Source organism: Chrysemys picta, chromosome 4 (assembly GCF_011386835.1).
Source record: "Chrysemys picta bellii isolate R12L10 chromosome 4, ASM1138683v2, whole genome shotgun sequence".
In the NCBI taxonomy this organism is placed as follows: Eukaryota; Metazoa; Chordata; order Testudines; family Emydidae; genus Chrysemys; species Chrysemys picta.
The window spans coordinates 42,457,283-42,479,069 of NC_088794.1; the positions used below are offsets into that span (position 1 = coordinate 42,457,283).

General features: G+C 42.2%; 1 protein-coding gene across 3 annotated transcripts in view; it reads right to left on the minus strand.

Moving 5' to 3' along the window:
- NUCB2 (nucleobindin 2) overlaps positions 1 to 21,787 on the minus strand; it is a 48,032-nt gene that overhangs the window by 12,730 nt on the left and 13,515 nt on the right. For all 3 annotated transcript variants that reach the window (XM_005314010.3, XM_042845985.2, XM_024113968.3), the window contains exons 2-10: positions 19,641 to 19,811; positions 18,086 to 18,193; positions 16,326 to 16,452; positions 8,036 to 8,139; positions 6,673 to 6,858; positions 5,823 to 5,913; positions 2,633 to 2,691; positions 1,493 to 1,585; positions 260 to 349 (exon numbers count right to left, since the gene is read on the minus strand). In XM_005314010.3, coding sequence (XP_005314067.1) covers positions 260 to 349; positions 1,493 to 1,585; positions 2,633 to 2,691; positions 5,823 to 5,913; positions 6,673 to 6,858; positions 8,036 to 8,139; positions 16,326 to 16,452; positions 18,086 to 18,193; positions 19,641 to 19,799 — 1,017 coding nt within the window. In that variant the 5' untranslated portion in view covers positions 19,800 to 19,811. The remainder of the gene's footprint in view (positions 1 to 259; positions 350 to 1,492; positions 1,586 to 2,632; positions 2,692 to 5,822; positions 5,914 to 6,672; positions 6,859 to 8,035; positions 8,140 to 16,325; positions 16,453 to 18,085; positions 18,194 to 19,640; positions 19,812 to 21,787) is intronic.

Here is a 21,787-nt window from a genome sequence, read left to right on the forward strand (position 1 = left end):
AAATCCATAGCCAAAATGTTTGTTTTCTGTTTCAAAGGCCTGTGCAAGCAACAGGCTTTCAGATAATCCACATGATGGCACAAGACCTATTCAATTTATGTTCTTAAATACCTAGATTACATTTTATTTAGCTAATGCCTCTAACAATGGCACATACCAAGGAGGAGGAAAAATGAAAAGTCAGAGACAAACATGACACTTAGTTTCCTGATTAGACTGATATTAACAGTACAGTATGTTCCACTTGGAACTCTATTACCTCCCAGCTATCTGGCTCCAAAAATTCTTTTTTCTCTGTAGCTTTCAGGAACTCATGTAAAGTTACTAACCGGTCCTTGTTGACGTCAATCTAGTTAAAGCAAAAACAAAATGTAACACATCTTTGACCAATACAAGAGACTTTGAGGGGGTTGAACCTACATTTATAAATCAACTTAATCATGTGATTGTTTTTTCACGTTAAACCAGACCTACTTTCATTTTCAAGTGCAAAACTGCAACTTTTTTCCATTGGTTTTGATTCTGCTTTCCTTTCCAAATGCTTGCTTTACTACTGTCTCTCTCACTGGAATGTCTCACTAAGACATTAATGCAGGATTAGGTTGAACACAGTCTTATGTTTCTGAGCTGTCCCAACTGCAAGCCAGGATTTCTAATACATCTATAACCTCCATATCTAGGATTTAGTTCTCTTGGCCTTTCAACTCCAAAAAAAGCTCACACTAAAAGCTGACTGAAAACTTGCTGCCAATAACTGTGATCCATCCTAACCTTCCACTTTAGAAGGAGGAAATTAAAGTAGCAGGAAACCAGTTAAACTGTCCCAGAATCCCTCCTTCAGGGCCTCCCTCTGACTAATAGACTCACAACCTCAATTCACTCCTCAAGCTTTAGGGAGTATATCTGGATGTAGAAGTGCTGTTGCTGGAGGACACCAGCTCTATAGAGCATCATCCCTTCCCAACACCCCTGGGAAATATCTGCAAGAATGAATGTTGGCATATGTTGCTGTCAGACTCCTTGTGACGTGGGAGGAGGCAGGCAAGGGATACAGGCAAGAAAGCACTGACAAAATTTTCCAGCTTGGAGCTGTTCTGACAGATGTATAAGGCAGGCTAAGGGAACAACACAGAGGCCAGCCTTGGCCAACTCTATGCCCCAGGATTCACAGGTAATATCTGTGGATTCTGGGACATCTGTAGAGATCTCCATGCCTGCTCCACAGCATGATTATTCTGGAACTCAGTAAATGGGAACATGGACTTTACCAACCAATTTTATCTATCCAGCATCTTTTCTGAATGAGGACAAGATATTGCCTGAGATTGCAGCATAGCATGCTTTGAATTAAATTGTATGCCTGTGAAGCAGTATATAGTAAAATGGGCAAAATTTCCCTCTGCTGTACCTGGGCAACCTCGCTGACTTCAGTAGGATTGCACAGGTACATCAGAGCAGGATTTGGCCAACTCTGTTAACCTTCAGACCACACCTCATTCATAACATGCTCTCTCATTCTTAGCCTTTCTTCTTCCATTTCCACCATATCATCCTCTTCATTTTTGGGGTCATATACTTTCTCCAGCTGAAAATAAATGTAGTAAACATTAGCTGGAAGAAAGGACTGCTTATTCAGAATAGAACACATTTGAGACGACGTAAAATGTTGCTTAAAAACACAGCTTCACCAATTTGAACCAGCCCGGACACTGATATGCTTTTGCATTACATTTAGCTGAGGCACTTTTTGACTGAACAGTAAATCTGAAGGGAAATGATTGCTCTAGGTAGAGAAATAATTTATTTTAGCATAATTTTAAGCAGAAAGTGAGCTTTTCAATGGTATGAAGCCAGTTGTTAATTCAAGTGGACTACTGTAATGTCCTCTACACAGGATTATATTTTAAATTCACATGGAAATCTAGACCCTGATCCTAGGATTGCATTAGTGCAGGCGAGGAGCCCAACTGACTTCAGTGGACCCCCATGTGGGCACAGAGGTGGGACCATATAAGGTCAATTGCCGGACCTGGGTGTAAATCTGGTGCTGAACCCAGTGTCCATTTGTTAAGTGGTGTCTCTTTTTGTGCTTATTGTTCTGTACTCCTTGATCTGCACTGGCTACCTATAGTTTTTGGAGTGGATTTTTCAGGTTATGGTTTTAACTTACAAAATCATCAGTGGTTGGCAAACAGCCATCTAAAAGACTGCCTCTCCCCCCACTGGTCTAGACGAGGAGGCTACTGGCAAGGTGCTCTCTGTAAGGGTTGGGCACTTTAGAATTCACTCTCTGCTTTGGTCCATAATAACCTGAGTTTGTTAACCCTGAGGGCATGTTGTCAGGTCCATCTCGTCTCACTGGCTCAGGAGAGTCTGTGGCAGAGCAAGATATTGAACCCATGACTCCTGAATCCCAGCCCTCTGCCTTAATCACTAAACCACTGTTTCTCTCCCTCAATGGTGTGCTGAATAATTTCTGAGTGTCGAGGTCACTCAGACCTGGGGATAAATGTTCTTGTTCATAGTCTAAATCAAAATAAAATAAGTAAATGTCCCTTTAGAAAGAGAGGGGACGCATCAATATATTGAATGCTCTGAAATGTTGTTCGTTTTTCTTTTTTTTTTTTTTTACCTCTTTAGTAAACAGGGCCTCTAATTCTTGCTCATCCAAGAAGCCATCATTATTGACATCTAGAAAAGTATAAGAGTTGAAAATATAAATTCAGTAAATACAGAAGATAATGAATACAGTAGTTCACAATGGGTCAGATAAGCAGATGCCAGCAGAGAGTCTAGAGTGGATTAACCTCTGTACCTAATAAGATGCTGAGTACAGAGTATGACATGGAGATTATTCCACTTAACCGTAAATCAGGCTGTGGTTGGTCTGCACTGGATTTCTGGCAACTTGGATATTTACTTATGATCAGATAAGGCTGCAAGAATTCCTCTAACTCTCAAATAAGAAAAGCTAAAAGACATCTAAAGCTAAAAGAAACTGCTAACCAAACAGGTCATAATGGGGCTCTAGGCCCTCTGTCTTTTGGGGGGATTTCTTATTTTCATTTTGGGGGGATTATTTTTAGCAATTTTTGAGTTTTATGCAGAAGTCCAAAAATGGGTGGTTGTTTTTTTTTCCCAGGGCTTTCTTCTTCTATATACTGTAATCTCTTTGTAATGTTCCCTAGTGTGCTTTAACATAGTACTGTTTCAAACAGCACTATGCTAAAGTGCACTAGGAAACCTTTGGTGTGCACTGTCAGGATCTACACAGATGCCTGTAGTCTGCATTACTGCTCTATGTAAACAAACCCTTAGCTACAAGCAACAATTTCTGCTGTTTTTCCCGTGTCTATTGGATAAACACTGATTTCATTTTGGGGCGGGGTGTGTTTTTTATTGGTGTTTATTGGTTAAAACCTAAAATACGAATACCCAGGCCACTCTCACAGTAAGGTATTGCTCAACATGAGAAAAGGTAGCTATACTTGGGCAAGATTTGTAAATATATCCCGGGCCACCAGGAACCTGTGGAAAAGTTTGGCTAAATGTATAGAAGTTTCTCCAAGCAAATTACAGAATTCTGCTGACTGCTATATAAATACTCCATCCTTCAGGAAGGGACCCAGTTGAGCGTGAGTTTGGCAAGGCATGCCAAAAGGAAATTTATTAAATATTTGGTAACTGTGGATCAGTAATTCATGCTACATGACCATCCGTTCTTAATCTGAATATTATGTGATATTTTAATGGTTCAGAGAATGTCTAGTCTAATTCAAATAAGTGTTTATATACTATTGTAAGCTGCATCAGAGAACTTGTATGTTAATTTTCAATGAGAAGAACTGGCTATTTCTGTTTTGGTGAAACTGACACAAAAGAAGCAGCTATATGGCTCTACTTAGATTCCTAGGAGAAAAGAAATAAAATCTAATACTTTTTTGAATGTGAAGTAGAGTGGCTAAATTGCATAGGACTTTAATATACTCCTAAACCAGGATTTAAAAAGGTCAGACAGTTCAGAAATTCTTTGCTTCAGTTGGAGCTGGCATTAGTTTCAGCTTGTGCATTTTTTCCCTTTGTGAACTGGGTGAGTCAAAACCAAACCTAGTTTCCTCCATTTGTTTTTGTTCAGCCCTTCATTAAACCATCAGCACAACGCCAGGCACACTCAGCTGCACCAAGTAAGGGCCTGCCTACACAGTGGGGTAATGTGCTGTACAAGAGTGTTATTTCTAAAGCATACTAAGATGTTGTACTGTCATTGAAAGATTTGAAACACTACTACATTAAAGCATACCAGAGAACCTTTAGCATACACCAGCAGGGTCTATACAGAATAATTAATGCGCTTTAGAAATCACCTGCCATAGAGCACATTATCCCACTGTGCAGATGAGGCCTACGTGCCTTTGCATACAGCTCAGCAGTGAAGTAGTTAAGTTATGAGATTTAAGGACGTGAACACCCTATTAAGATCAATGGGCAAAGTTTACACCTCTCTGCTACTGTTTCAAGTTCTGGCTGCAGAAACCAGAAATAGTAAAGGCAGCTTTATTTATTTTTTAGAGGACTGTGACCATCCCTGAAGGAGCTCAATTCTTTGTGCTTTTCCAGAGGTAGAACAGGGGTGGGCAAACTACGGCCCAGGGGTGGGCAAACTACGGCCCAGGGGCAGCATCTAGCCCTTCAGACATTGTAATCCAGCCCTCGAGCTCCTGCCAGGGAGTGGGGTCTGGGGCTTGCGCTGCTCCGGTGCTCCAGCCAGGGAGTGGGGTCAGGGGCTTGCCATGGCTCTGCATGGCTCCCAGAAGCAGTGGCATGTCCCCCCTCTGGCTCCTATGCGCAGAGGCAGTCAAGGGGCTCCGCATGCTGCCCCCACCCCAAGCGCCACCCCCGCAGCTCCTATTGGCCAGGAATCACGGCCAATGGGAGCTGCAGGGGTGGTGCCTGTGGACGGGGCAGGGTGCAGAGCCACCTGGCTGTGCCACCGCGTAGGAGCCGGAGGGGGGACATGCCACTGCTTCCTGGAGCTCCTTGAGGTAAGTGCCGCCTGAAGCCTGCACCCCTGACCCCCTTCCCCTTCCCCAGCCCTGATCCCCCTCCTGCCCTCCGAACCCCTCGGTCCCAGCCGGGAGCACCCTCCTGCGCCTCCAACCTCTCATCCCCAGTCCCACCCCAGAGCCCATACCCCCAGCTGGAGCCCTTGAACCCCGCTTCCTCCCACACACCCTAACCCCCAATTTCATGAGCATTCATGGCCTGCCATACAATTTCCATACCCAGATGTGGCCCTCGGGCCAAAAAGTTTGCCCACCCCTGCAGTAGAATGACTGACACTCCGTTTACTGAGCTAGACTGAGATGGTGAAACTGCAAGTTCATTCATACTATCCTTCTGTGACACATCCTGATGGCGTAGTTTGTGGGCAAAATGACAACTAAGGACTTTCCCCCTAAAAAACATTAGCTGGCAACTGAAGAACCAGCTGTGTCTTTTAAACCTACTGCCACATACAATTATTGCACTCCTCTTGGAGATACATGAGCTCTTTTTGAAAATATAACCTGTTGAACTTTTACATTGCTCCACTTGAGAGTATAGCAGTACAATAGTTCATACACCCATTGTGGTAGTAAGTGCTCTTGCATGAACAGTTTGAACTTGACCAAACTGCTGATTTACTCCTTTTTGTCTTTCTGGACTCATCCAAATAGCTTGTGTGACCAGATTTTTCCCAACAGAAGATAACACCTTCCAAACAAATAGATAATGCAAGAATCAATTGACTTGCACCTTTTAAACTAAATCTAATCTCTTACCATGTAACTTGAAAAATGTCTTTGGATTGAAGTCATTAGGATCCAGCCCATCCGACTCCTCCCACACCTCTTTAAGTTGGTCTTTGCTTCCCTGTAGATTGGTTACAAATAGAAATCACTCAAAGTAATGACATGTAATTTTATTGCACTAAACTGGAGTTAAAGTTTTTCAAAAAGGCTTTTCAAAAACCTTTAGAATGGCCCTGCTTAATAGGGCTGATCCAAAGCCCACAGAAATCAATGGCAGTCTTCTTCCATTGACTTCAATGAGTTCTGAATCAGGCTCTGCGTTGTCACAAGGCAGAGGGGTTGAGGGTGCCATGAAGCAGCATACTCAGACTCTGGGGAAACGGAACCCCTGGAATCGCTTTGCACAGCCCCTCATTTAGGAACTGTCTAAAGTGAATTTCAGTCTACTCTTCTTGCCCAGAGGGAAGGTAGCTGTAATGGTGGGATTTGCAGTGTAAGCATGGGTGGGGCAGAATAATCCTGAATAATCTCTGGCGTCTTTATTTGCAGGCATTTTGCCAGTATATCACATAGCTGTATACCAAACACAACAAAGCTAACAGGCAGCTAGGGTAGGGTTTTCTAAAGTGCTCAGCATTGGGTTCTCTCTTTCTTTCCATTGAACTCAGTGTAAGATTCTCGCTGATTTCAAAGGGAGCAGAGTTTAAGACTTTTTTGAAAATCCCGTCCACAGAGTATTAGTCTTTATTCCCCATTTTAATGCTGATCATATGTGAATGAACAAGGTGTTATCCGGGCCTGTTTTGTTATAAGCCATTGCTCTTTGGTATGCAAAGCTTTCTCTAGCAGGATAAGAAATGTGTAAACACTGTATCCTTACAGGATGATTCACTTTGGGGTGATTGCCATGCTTTTTCTTCATCTCCTCATATTTGGATTCTTCTTCCCGTCTCTTCTCTTCATTCAGTGTTTTTAAATATTCTCTCCTTTCATGTTCCTTCATCATCTCGTATTTCTTAAATTCATCGTGGCGTGTCTTGTCATAGTTTTCCAGGTCACTTGTAGCCTACAAGAAATGTTTATGCTGAAAAGACTGTATTGCTTAGAAGTGTGAATGACTGGCCATATTGCCATTGCTTTGCCAAACACAAGGTAAACTAATTGGGGATCATCTTTCAACAGAGTGTAGCGTAATATCCGTCTTTCCCCACTCTACCTGTTCAGCAAAACCAATCAGTTTCACAGAATTTAATATTCTAGGAATCAACTGAGTTGCTTTCCTCGCCCATGCATTGATTTAAGAGGCGGCAGTAAGGCACCCTTACTCTCCTGGGTAGGCTACCCACATTGTACAAAGGGCCATTACTCTCCATCCCACACAGATGGGCAAGGACTGGAGAATAGACACAGTTTTGACTCCTTTCTCCCTACATATGTTCCGCCCCCTGACGGGCCAGGCCAGTTTGTTTACCTGCCGTGTCCGCAGGTTCGGCCGATCGCAGCTCCCACCGTCCGCAGTTCGCCATTCCAGGCCAATGGGGGCTGCGGGAAGCGCGGCCAGCACATCCTTCGGCCCACACCATTTCCTGCAGCCCCATTGGAGCAGCGAACTGTGGCCAGTGGGAGCTGCGATCGGCCGAACCTGTGGATACGGCAGGTAAACAAACTGGCCTGGCCCGCCAGGGGGCTTACCCTCACGGGCCGTGTGCCAAAGGTTGCCAATCCCTGCCTTATATTAAAGTCATTATGTGACAAGCTTAAAGTAATTTAGGTATAAAAATATACTTTGAAAGTATTCTACAGGCATAATATACATCTATCAAAACTGAACTGAATTTACATGCCCTTGACAAGTCATGTTTTGTTCCCAAAGCTGCTCACAATGGCACAAGAATGAGAATGCTATAAGATGCTACCTGAAAAATTAACAGGTTCTGTGGTGATAGGGTGACCAGACAGCAAATGTGAAAAATCAGGACGGGGGTGGGGGAGTAATAGGAGCCTATATAAGAAAAAGACCCAAAAATCAGGACATCAGGTCACCCTATATGGCGAACACATGTCAATGGCATAGAAGCTTTCCAATACACAATGGAGCCAACTAAGTTCCTCTAAGATTAAGATCTGTGTGGTATTTACAGAAGATTGGTATAGAAAAGTAAAAGGATTTGCTTTCACTGCAGAGAAATACATGATCAATCATAGCAAGTGAACATCTACAATATTTTATATCTAACACTCACTGCTTTGATCAACATATCTAAATCTTTAGATTCAAACGTGTCAGGATTCTGGTGGTTGAGGTGTTCAAACTGTTTAAGGAGAGCTTGATGGTCTATGCCAGTGTCTGAAAGAACAAGGTAAAAATATGTTTTTAAAACATTATTTTGAACATAAAACATATCACACAAGTTTGAAGGAGAGAGTTCTGGAAGTTAAATGCTTTCAAACACAAGCCTGTGATATACAAATAATTGAGGCTCCTTAGGGACTGGATAGGTATTTGCAATTTGATGAAAGAATAGCAACATTTCTAGACTAGCATTGCTTAAGGAAGTTTGGTGAGCTTCACTGAGCCTCTAGCAATTTGCACAGGCACTCCTCCTACCAAGATGGAGTATTGCATTTTTACACTGTAATTTTAACATGCAGAAATTAAAGCAGATATCACAAGTATTTCAAGCTTCACAATCCAGAATAGACACTGCACTACTAGTTCATGCAAATGACCATATAAATAAAACAGCTGATTCTGTAGTTGTGATGGGGTCAATTGAAGTGCCAAATTGCTGACCAGCATCATCCTGCTGAATTCGGTTCTTAGGACTGACTCCTCACCTTACACCTTGCAAAATCACCTCTACCTGGCCAAAGTGGATGTGAAACAATACCAAATCAGAATAGCAGCAGTTTAGATTCCTTTTGTACTGGCAGTGGGGAGTCAGGCCCTGTGTCCAAATAAGGTGCTGCAAACATTTCTCCCTCCCTTCTGTAGGGGTTGCTTCCAACAATATAAAACATGCAAGTATAGTGACAGCATCAAACACTTCTATGCTACCAGTTTTCCAAATGCTACTGTGATTTTGGTCCATACACCCATATAACGCTCTAGACCAATATTACGTTGAACAGCATCTGTTCTGTTAAGTTAGGCATGACGGTAATGTCCAGTGATTCTAGAAGTCTATATCAGTTTTTTAATTGGGCAGCTTGTCAAGATGGCTGAACAAAAAAAAGAGAAAATGTTTGATCTGTATAGGAGATTGTAGGACAGTCTCCTTCAACTTGTTACCCTTTAGTAAGCTAAAGATAGTCTTGTCATATCTGTGCTCTGTTTTTTTTATTATCAGATGCCAGCAAACAGCGGCCAGTGCATATTTCAACCACCATTCCTCCACTGTGAGATCACTTGTGCCTAAATACATTCTCTGATGAATCACTGTTTTATAAAGCATTTTTTAAAAGTGCAGTATTAGATTTTATCTTTCCACACTACTGCTAAACCAGACAAAAGGTTCTTATTTGATCGTTTGAAAATGGAACACTGTAAAAATACATCCAGCTGGGGGACATGTAAATACCTTATTACTGCAGTATAAGCACCTCACAATCTTTATTGCATTTATCCTGTGAGGTAAAGTAGTACTGTCACTCACATTTTACGGATGGGCAACTGAGGCACAGAGATACTTGCTCGAGGTATACAGATACCATATATGTAATGGTGATAGCATTGTGATAAACTACAGGCCATATGACACAAAGTTTAGAACATGGATTATGTAGGGTATAGGAATTTAAATAGTGTGTGTCCTTAAGAGGCCCTGACTTTCTTCCATGTTACAGAAACCACCAGAACCTTGCCAAAGATGTATTGTATATATGTAGTTAGGTCTTGCATTTTGTATGTAGTTAATAAACATGATTATGTGGACTCCATTGTGCCTGCGTGGCACATATTCATATTACATATGTAATGTATATAGCAAAAAAACATAATGGCCTTTGACTGCTTTAGCTGTGTGCCAATTCATCTCTTCCAGGACCACTGCTAACAATCAAATCTCGGAGCAGCTTCAAACAAAGACACTTTTTATTTTTCAGGCATGCTGTCAGAGAAATATGTCCTAATTTCCACATACATACAACTGTTGAACTCTCCCCACACTAATCTGATGTGTAGCATAGAAAATATTCTATCCTGCATGAGTGTTTTAAGGCTCAATAGCTCAGGACCTTGTAGGGCTAGACATGGGAGTAACAAGCCCATCCCAAACTCATGCTGATAAGACCGTTATTAATCTTGGATTTTCTGACTTTCTCTCTGGCAATGCAAAGCAGCCAGAAAGCTGCCCTCACAGGGCATCTCAGGGAATCACCAGGTGGCATAAAGTCAGCTATAATCAGTAGCAGAGGAGGAGTGGGGAATAGCTAAAGGACAATATGCTCTACCACTCCCTAGCAGGCTAAAAGTCCGAGATCCACAAAGGGATTTTGGCATTGTGAGGCTCAGCGTTGCCATGGTTAACTTTTAGGTGCTCATAAAGTCACAGACAATATACTTGATCCAGAAAGCCTGAATTAGGCACCTAGGCTCCCTACATGGTGAATGGGGAGAGATAGAAATCTAAGAATGTGATCCAAAAAAAGCCAGCAAGCTAGGCAGCTCCCCACCTAAACTAGCCAGTTGGAAATATCTTAGAGAAGAGGGGTGTACTAAGCCACTACATTCTTGAAGATAGGCACCTAAGTCCAGACTGCAGGAGAAACCCAGCTCTGCTTGCAATCCACAACTGCAAACCCCTCTTCTGGAGTCAGGCAGCTGAAGCATCTGCCTCACTCCATGCAAAACTGACAGAAGAGGCGATGACCATATAATTTTTAGCCCAGTGGTTAGAGCCCTCACCTGGGATGTGAGAGACCCAGCTTCAATTTCCCCCCTCATGGAGCGGTGAACAGAGGATTTGAATAGGGGTCTTCCACACCTCTGATGGCTCCAACCACTGAGCTTCAGGATATTCTGATGTGGGCTCATTCAGTATCTCCTGTTGAAGCTGTTCCACTGCGCATAAATACTTAGTTGCTGGACTAGAGAGAGAGAGAGAAAATGACTTTATAGCTTGGAGATTAGAACACCCATTTGGAAGGTGGGAGATCCAGAGTACAGTACCCCTGCTCCAATCACTGTGCTTGAGGTGGGAACCAAACCTGTCTCCCACATCCCAAGTGAGACACTGGGCTAAAAGTTTTAACCTGGACAGTGTTAGCACCACCACAACTACAACTGCAACCCAGTCTGGTAGGTGACTTCTGAGCACACCTACCCAATCTAGCCCTGCAGCAAGATAAGTGGATGAATGCTTATCTTCCCCTAGTTCATGTATTGCAATGAGGCTTAGGTGGGAGATGGTACCCGGGTGCTTTGAGTGAGGCAGCAGTGTGCATGCCCGGAGGCAGAAATTTAGGTGCCTCTGAAAACTTAAGTGTTGAGTGTTTAGGCACCTACAGTGTTTGGTGGCAGCCAACAGGGAGTTTTGTGGATCGTAATGGTGCCTAAAACTGGGATTTAGGCACTAAGTCTGTGGGTTAAGGACTAGATTCACAAAGGAATTTATGTGCCTAGAAAATCACTGGGATTCACAAAGCCTGAGTTCAACACCTAGGCTCCCTATACAATGAACAAAGAGATAAGTGCCTCAGAATGGAATTCACAAAAACCAGTCACTAGGAGGCGCCTCACCTAAACTAGTCAATGGGAGATGCCAAGCCAAAGGATGTGTGCTAAGTCCCACCCCCCACTTGGAGATAGGCATCTCAACCTGGGCTCCAGGGCAGTGCCTCCTTTTGCTTGGGATTCTCTGCTGCAACTGCTAGTCTCCATTCCCGCTTACATTGCTGTAACTTGTGTTGCTCAGGGGTGTGAAAGACACCACCCTGAGCGACATCAGTTACATTGACTTAAGAGCTGTCCACATCGGGGCTATGTTGGCAGGAGATGTTCTCCCGCCAACATAGCTTCTGACTCTTCTGGAGATGGACTAATTATGCCAACGGGAAGAGCGCTCTCCTGTCAGCATAGCGCATCTTCACCAGATGTGCTACAGCGGTGCAGCTGCATCAATGTAGAGTTGTAATGTAGACTTGCCCTCAGTGTTAGGTGCCTATGATGATTTGTGCAGGAGGCTGTGGGAGAGGGAGCTTAGGCATCTGGATGCCTGGCATGGTGCTGCGTGGCTAAGCACCTGCAGCTCTTATTGACTTCGGTGGAATTTGTGCGTGCTCAGCACTTCTGAAAATCAGGTTGTTAAAGTTAGGCAGGCTGGTCAAATTTTTCAAACCTGGATACCTAAAGTTAGAGATCTAAATAAAAAGAAATGCTGCAAGCCTGCAGCTCCCACTGAAGTCAGTGACATCCAAATTTGAAAAATGTGATCACTGTGCATACATGCACACAAATAGCATACATACATCTGCAGTTTGAGGATTTAGTTTGAGTGAGTACATGCTACTAAATACAATAATGTTGATCTTCTGAGACAGCGAGGGTTCATGGGTGTGACCTTGCATTCTATGATTTTATGAAAATATGTTAATGTGTGAATATGTAACTGGAATATGCTTCATGCACAAGGTCTCTTGTAATGTATCATTACAAAGCTTATAATCTACGGAGTGTGGTCATCCTATTTGTATAAATGTATCATTCTTGTATCTGACACTAGAAATATGAAATATAACTGAGGTCCTGTTGTAATTATGCAAAGTGTGGGCCATTAATGGTGGCTTGGAAACTTGATGGCTCCCATTAACATGGACAATTGGTTGTAGATGGCTCTGTTTATTTGTAAGTCTTCCTGTATGTGTGTGTGCTGGCAAGTGGGTAATGAAGTCTTACAGTGACATGTGATCATATCACCTGAACTGGAATCCATCTTTAACCTGGTGCTTTTCCATTTAGAAGGAGGGGTGGGAACCCAGAGAGGGACAAAGGATTCCTGCCTTGTACAAAAGATATATAAGGGGGTGGAACAGAACAAAGGGGGCTGCAGTCATAAGAAATCCCCTAACTACCACCTGAGCTGGAACAAGTACTGTACCGGGGAAAGAACTGAGCCCAGACTAGGAGAAGGCTAGTCTGTCAAAGAAGCTTATTGGAACATCTGAGAGTGAGGTTTCATCTTTATTCAGTTTCTTACTGTATTAGACTTAGACTTGTGTGTTTTATTTTATTTTGTTTGGTAATTTACTTTGTTCTGTCTGTTATTACTTGGAACCACTTAAATCCTACTTTTTGTATTTAATAAAATCACTTTTACTTATTAATTAACCCAGAGTATGTATTGATACCGGGGCGGGGGGGAAGAACAGCTGTGCATATCTCTCTATCAGTATTATAGAGGGCAAACAATTTGAGTTTACCCTGTATATATTTTATACAGGGTCAAACGGATTTATTTGGGGTTTGGACCTCATTGGGAGTTTGGTATCTGAGTGCTGGAGACTGGAACACTTCTTAAGCTGTTTTCAGTTAAGTCTGCAGCTTTTGGGGGACGTGGTTCAGACCTGGGTCTGTGTTTGTAGCAGGCTAACGTGTCTGGCAGACCAGGCAGGGCACTGAAGTCCCGAGCTGCCAGGGAAAACGGGCTCAGAGGCAGTCTCAGCACATCAGGTGGCAGTCCCAAAGGGGTTTCTGTGATACAACCCGTCACAATGGGGCATTACAACAAAACTTTCAGCTACATAAAGTTACCATCCACTGTACCATCCACACTAGTTGTCCTTAATTAGATTGTGAGCTTCATCACAACTTCAGGGGGAAATCTGCCTGCATTAGAATCTGAGATGAACTGTGGGTCTTGTGCACATATGTGAAGCAACCCATTTATTCCTCTGGAGAGGATATGTGGTGGACTGTGTTCTCTGGACTGTAACTTTCATTTAAAAAGAAAAGCACAGAAGACTGAAAAGTGATCTAAAGCCCTAGGCCAATTTTATTATTATTTACTAATTGTAGGACATAGCACCCAGAGGTCCCAATCAGGGATCAAGGCCCCATTGGAATAGCCAGGGGCAGATAAAGGTTTTGTAGATCCCCTGGGCCAGAACAAGTGGGGGCCCCTCCCAACCCTTTCCGCCTGCAGTCCCTCCCAGTGCTCTTGCCAGGGAGTGGGGTGCTGGCGTGGGGAGGTGCCCTGCTCCGCCCAGCCGGTGTTGCAGTGAAGAGTGGAGTCTGGGCACAGGGGCTCCCCGGCAGGAGTGCCAGGTGGGCAGAGCGAGTTGGAGGTGCGGGGCACCTATTTTTTTGGGGCCCCCCCAATTGCCCGTGGCCAGGGTGGCCCAGTGGCTAATCCATGACTGGGAATAAGCACTTCACTAAAAAGCAGTAAAAATACAGTCCTTCCCTAAAGATTTTTGGCTTTCTCCTGGCATTACCAGTGCCACAGCGGGATGGCAGAACACTGAAAGAATACAAGCTTAAGTTATGATTCATTGCCCACTGAAATCAATGGGAGTCTTTCCACTGACTTGGTAAGGAATTGGATCAGGCCCCTACTGCGCTGATAAATCTGCACACAAAAATTACACATCCACTTTTTATTAAAAAAAAAAAAAAAAACTAAGCAGAACATTTTGGAAGATATTCCTAGCATCACCATCAGAAACTCTGTGCTTGTGAATACAATTCTTTTCAGAAAGAAACCTCCAGTAAAAGGTTTGCATCAAGTCTCCCTGGTAACTTTTTTTTTTTTATTTATATCTTGCATGTTAGAATTAAATCGTGCAGCGTTGGGCAAGCAGATGAGGCAGTACCCCCTGCCAGGCAAGCTAGCAGGAACTGTACGCGCTGGAAACTTGTATACTTTGTTTCTAAATATAAAGGCCTACTGAGTAGATTGCAGTGTAGCATTAGCAATGCTATAATTATGGACAAGAAGACACTTTCATTCCAAGTCCCTGTTTTTGATGCTTAGAACTGCAACAACAACAAAAATCCTTTGAGCTGAGTTTCTCATGTTAATTTCTGGTGAGGAGAAGGTTGAAAGAAAGACAGCCACTTTTGAGCTAGTCGACCAGTTTAAAAAAAAACCTGTTCCGAACACCTTTAAAAAAAAAAAAAAAAAAAAAGTAGATTGCGCTAAATCCATAAAGGGACATAGGAGTCCAATGCCTAATTTTTAGGCACTCTGGCACCCAATGGAATTCTCACCCCCAAGTAAGGCACCCAGGCTCCCTGTACAATACATGGGGAGAGTTAGGTTCCTAAAAATGTGATTCATATAAGCCAGCATGCTGAGCAGGGAGCTGTCTAAACTAGCCAGTAGGAAATGCCAAGGAGAAGGGTAAAACATAAGCGCCACCTCTCAAAGGTAGTGAGGCACCTAATTCTAGACAGGAGGGAGGTGCCTATCTGTGCTTAGGATTCACAGTCACACACCTGCTCCTGGAGTTGAGCACCTAAGCCAGGTCAGGTCAGTACTTTCTCTTCAGGGCGAGTGGCTGTTGATGTGACCCCAACCTGTTATAAGCAACAGCCACATGGGTCACTGGAGTAGGGAGTGCAACATGGGTTTCCTGCATCCCAGGAAATGCCTAAGCCCCCAGGCTACAGAGTCTATATCTTTCTCTTTTCCTCTCTGTCCCAGTGAGTAATTATTCATACAGAGTGGAAGAGCTCCAATGGGAAAGACAGAGAGCCCTAACCCACAATACCAAATAGCCTTGTGGGAGGGGGCAGACCCAAGTTCAAGTCCCTGCTCCGAATTAGGCACAGTGAGGAGTTGGAAACAGGTCTCCCACAGCCCCTGTGAGTGCCCTAATTCCACACACACATTCCTGATCTGGTCACCCACGCTGTCTTTTGTGCAGGTTAGGCATACTCTGAGCTCACCTTATTGGATCAAGCCCAGCAGGAGAGAGAGGCAGGGGAACACACTCATTTGAGAATCCTAGTGAAGCTTAGGCATGGGATAGGGAGCCAAGCAGCATCAGAAGTTTAGTTCATGCCCACTGGTGGAAACATAGGCACCATGGGAATTTACGTGCCTACAGGAGTAGGTGGAAGCTGAGCAGGGTTTCTAAGTATCTCAGTGGTGCTTAAAAGTTGAGCTTAGGCACCTAAGTGACTAGCCCATGTAGTTTTGTGCTTTGGGAAAATCCCTCAACAGTTTAATTGGTTAAATTCAACCCTGCCATATTGCTAGAACACAGTGAGGGATGTGAAAAGTGAGACATTGGGGGAAACCATTGTCTGAGAAATAGTTATAAGCATCTAAAAGTCCCATTGTCAGCATCAGTTTTTCTTACTTGTAAGACACAGATTGCTTCCCTTCTTCTCCCTGATTTTCTATAAGGACACACACTCTCATACTTTCCATCTCAAGAGTATGAAATAGGGACCCTCTTACCATTCCAACTCAGTTTAATCGTTATTGCTGATAGGAGCCAGTGAGGAGAACAAAACTGATGGAGTCCAGGCACCTATCTGATAAAGACCAATCTGTTAATTGTCTGAATTCTGCTTCGTATTCTTACCTTGAAAGGAATCCATTTTAGCTTTAATTAGCATCCTTAACCTTGCCACTTCTTGTCTTTTCAGTTCATCCAGCCTTGTTCTCACATGATGGCTTACTAAGTCTAGCTCTTTGCTTAGCTTTCCACTCTGTTAAAATAAATAAGTGATCTATAAAGACAATCGTGTTGTAGTTTTCAGATGCCCACCACACATGGGCTGTAAGACTCTCTACTCATGGTAGCCATTGCCAATTCTGAAGACCTTATAAACATCATAAGTATCTCACACATTGTTTGAAGAGAATATTAACTTTGTCAATTTATGAAAATAGAAATCGGGGCAGTGCACTCACTGAAAGACTTTTTTAAGCTGCCTTTAAAAAAAAAAGTTGATGCTCCAAATACCACAATTAAACCAAGACCCTAAAGCACAGCTGCGTATCTGTATTTAAAGATCTCTTCAGAAGTGAGTGACCATTCTGTAAATCAGCTGTTCTCATCATGTGGTCCACAGAGAACTGCAGATCAACAGGGTGCTGTGGGAGCCAACCTCTTGCTGAAGGAGGAATCAGCACAGTAGCAGCCACCTAAGGGTGCTGTAAGAATGTTCAGCAGCACCTGAAGACTGTTACCAGCCCCCCAGGGACTGTGCCAGGCATGGAGTGGATCCCAGAGCTGTCAGACTCTAGCAGCAGCAGAGCTTTACATCAAAGGTAATGCAAGAGGAATGAAAGCTTAGTGCTCTCTTCTCCCCAGCCTCACCATAAGAGAATGTGGAGCAGCCAGCTGGACCCGGGGATTGGAGAAGGGTGGAGGAGGAATGAACATAACCTAGCGTGGCAACAGCGGGAGAGAAAAGAACACCAAGACAGTGGTTGGAGTGGTACCTGAAGTAGGGGTGCTGGGAAGAGAAGAGAACCATAGCTCAGTCTTTTTTATTCTTCCCAAACACTACCACCTTTATCACAAAACTTGAAGACCAGGTGTTATCCTCAATTCCCAAGGGCTTCAGGATCAGGCTTTTTTATGGTTCTCTACTTCCCCCACCCTTTTCCATGTCATTAAATTCACATGTGGCTCATTGCTTCCATCTGGAAGGGTAGAGAAGCCTCTCTGCCGTTGGCTCAGTAGTGCTCTGAATCACTTGGCAGGCAACAAAGTGAGAGCTATGCTAAGAGCCATTTTGACATTCATGAACATTGTGCTGTTCCTTCTGAATTTCAAGGAATTCTAAAGAATTCTTAAGGCCATGCTTTCCATTTTGCAGGAAAACGCTAATAAATGTTTCCCAAAAGCAAGATATCTGAATCTAGTTGTTTTATTAATAGTTAGGTAGCAAATTAAAACTTCTTGGAAGACTGATATGGTACAGTTTCTTTAAAAAACAGCTATCTGGGGGGAGGGATAGCTCAGTGGTTTGAGCATTGGCCTGCTAAACCCAGGGTTGTGAGTTCAATCCTTGAGGGGGCCACTTAGGGATCTGTGGCAAAATCAGTACTTGGTCCTGCTAGTGAAGGCAGGGGGCTGGACTCGATGACCTTTCAAGGTCACTTCCAGTTCTAGGAGATGGGATATCTCCATTAATTTAATTTAAATCTGTCCTGTAGCTGCAGAGATCAAGATCTCTTTAAAGAGTCTAATTTAAATTATGTAAGCTATAAAAAAGTAATGTAAAGGCAATACTAAATAAAAATTAAGATGAACAGAAAAATATGAAACTAGCATTGATTTGTAGCTGTCTAAACTAGTCTTGATTAAATTCTATTGATCTTTGCACATACCTTTATTTCCTCTATATCAGCAGTCTGAAGTTTCTCTCTGAAATGTTTATCTGTTTCTAGGACATCTATCACTTGCTTGAGATATTCATCATAATAAAGCCCAGTATCCTTTAGGAAAAGAAGTTTGAGATTAGAAAAAAATATGCCCCCAAATGTTTTATTTCCATATAAATGCAAAGATTTAATCTAATCACACACAATCCCAAACATCAGTAGTATTGAGCATAATGCACTGACTCAGTATATCAGCAATAAGATATGAATTTCTTTGCTTTGGTTGGTTTGCACAGTTATCCTACACAAGCTAGTTTCCTCTGTTCCCTTTTTGTTCTAGAAGTTGACAAAGGAATAAAGGCAGATAGACATTTAAGAACATACATCATGCACGTTTGGGGCCTATCATATAAATTTAAAAAAAAAACAAAAAAAAACTTTAATCTGTAACTTACTTGGTAGACAAATAGACCACAACAATTCAGAATGGCATAAACCCACCATTTTCCCCTACAGGAGATTATCTCCTTGAGTTTCCACTTGCTGAGTTTACTAGGAATTCTTTTTTAGGGAGCATAATGTGCCACTTCATTCCTATCCTGATAGAAGCAGCAGCCACAAGTTTTGCCCCCATAACCCGATATCCACCTCCAAGAATCATGCAAATCTTGGGGGAATTTACAGGAAGTACAGGACCATTTGCACAGGGCCATTGGGACAGAATTGCTGGGTGCTAACTAGCTGGAGCTGCCCCAAGAGGGTGAAGCTTCATATCAAGCCAGCAAAAGTTTGTATGGCAGCAGGCTATGGTAACATCCATTGTGTTTTCCCCTGTGAGTTTGGGGCAAAGGGAACAATCTAGAGGAGCCTAGCCAGCTAGAATTGAACCGTGTGGGTATAGAGCTACCCCTCTCCAAGATTTCATGTTTAGTAGCAGGACTTCACTTGCAAAACAGCAATATTATTGTTTAATAACTAAAAGCTCTTACATGCACTTTGTTTCATGGCAACTCCATTTTCCACTTTGGCAAACACATTATCTCAGCTGTCATTATTTGACATGGTTACCCACTGCATTTTATTACTAGGAAAATTGCTTGCGAAAATCCTTCTGTATTTCCCTGATTTAACCCTGTTCCACTCTCTGTTGATGTCCAAGTTGGGACCAGCATTCTTCCTGCCAAAGATGACTGGCTAGAACTTCCTTTTAGCTTATTAATGCCACTCAGTCAGTTGGGAGGAGGTGTACAATAGACATTTCCTCCCATCAGGAGCTTTGTGCATTGGCTCCGTTACCTCCCTAGTCCTACCACATCAGGGAGCGAGAGACGGGAGCAGGTATTGAACACTGAATATGACCACTCCATATGGAAAGGTGAAATACTACTAGCTTCTCCTTGGAGTACAGCACTAACAAAGTTAATTATTATTTATTACAGCACCTAGGAGGACTAGTCATGGACAAATCTCAAGATGAAAAAGATCAATGAGCTTGTTATTGATAGAAAAAATACTGCCTTTTAGTACAAAGTATTTAATAAAATACCTTTCATTTACTTACCGGGGTTTCTATTTTTGCTCCTTCTACGTGGGGTTCTCCTTGAACTTTTGTCTTGTCTATGTCTATAGGCACTGCTTCCAAATTGATTAGGAGACATGTCACCAGCAGAACACACTGTTGCGATAGGATGGTTCTCCACCTCATCTGAAACATCATCATCACTCACTAGAGCTAGGTTTTATCAGAAATAAACTAGGTTATTGGACAGTATAAACACCATTCATATTAGCACCAGCAATAATCCTATGGATTATACATTATAAAGCCATCAAGGGACATTAGAGCCAAACAAGGTTAAACAGAAATACTACTCAAGGATTATTTTAAAATCTTAACAGATTAATAATTAGACCTCACTAGGCTGTCAAAATGGTAGTGATATTACATTGCTAGCATATGCAATGTAGCAAGTACCCTACCCACAGAGAGATAAAAGATGAGGCATTACAAGGATTATTATATTGGCTTCTGTATGTTTAAGTGAAGACTCTTAAATCTGCTGTGGTATTATTTGTAATTCTGTAGAATGGTTTGGGTGGCAATAAAGCTTAGGATTTATACATTAATTTAGATGTTCAAAGTCCTGTACAATTGTCAGTTAGTTAGTGTGAAAGATACTATACAAAATAAGGTCCAGCTACTACTCTCACTGAAATCAATGGCAAGCTTTCCAATGATTATAATGGGAACAGGATCAGGCCTCAGGAATTGTATAGGACTTGCCTATTTTGGAACCAAGATTCTCTCCTGACCCCCATATCTTTAGGAAAGGATGAAAAGAAGTCATCAAATTGTTCCAGCATCTGGTGGTCTAGAGAGGCCTTTAAACATTTGGGCTGTTATATTATTAATGTCCACAATAGCTTTACAGTCTACGGAAGTAGTTTTAGCACTTCTACTCATTTCAAGGGATGGATCAGTAACAGATGATGTTGTATTTGCATGTTCCTTTGCTAGGTCAGTGATGTAGATAATTCTCAGAAAACAGCTAAAAGTTTTCAATAGGGTGCCCTCCATGTGTAATTAGCTTAGATATGTCAAAGAAAGAGATGTAATAACATACAACAAATGTACCATGAACCAAACCAAAAGAAGTGTACTCCCTACAAGAGCAATTTTTGTACAAGTTCTTAAACTAGCCATGCAGATAATTCTATCACAAAGTATTTAGATTCAATGACAGCAAATCTTTGAGATGAATAGAGCATGCAGTGCCAGTTTTCTTGGACATGTAATGAAGTCCCCAGTAGGGAAGCACGGCACCTTTTTTGTCTGATCTCAGCTGGTCCTTTGCTGAGAAGCTAAATGGAGATAAAAATGCTAAAATAATTAAACAGCTACTGTTTATTTTCCCCCACCCCATCTTAATAACTTTTCCTGTTTTTATCTGTGATAACACAAACAGAGAATAGATATATACAGATGTTAATACAGACAATCTTAAGTCTTTTGTTGAGGAAATAAAGTGAGAAAGCTAATATTGTATATTATATACATCTTTTGTTGACCATTTCACAGACTAAAAGGATCCCAAGGATTCACTGAGATTATTTTTTTCTTATTTAAAGCAATCAGCAAAAAATGCCTGGTTGGAGTAGAGTAACTCTACTGAAGTTAGTAGACTAACTCGGACATTAGTTCTTGGTATCTGGCAGGAGCTGCTGTTGCTGCCACCAATCATGCACTGAATGTGTTATTTTCAGTGTCAGCAGCTGTGGACAAAGTAGATCAGATTAACTTTCGCTGGATCATTCCCATAAAAAAATCTGAACTGATTTGCTGGAATCAGTAAGTTAATTTCTAACCTCAGCATAGTGTTGGTGACTCTGTGGCCTGCAATGGCTCTAGACAGTTGATCTGTGAGGCTGTTCACTGTTCTAAATATTTTTAAAAGTCTGACGTGTCCTGATCATACAAAATGTGCAATAATTAAGATTATCAGTTTTTTAAAAAAAAACACTTTGTCTAGCATTACAATTTTAACAATACAATACACAGATTCATTCTGAGGATCTTATTAACAACTATCAAGATAGTTAATGGTTTGCACCCTCTTAAATTTGATGGTAGAGTAGGCAAGGATGAGTATTTGTCCATACTTCTGAGTCATGAATTTTCAAAAAACAAACAAACACCATCCTTGGCGT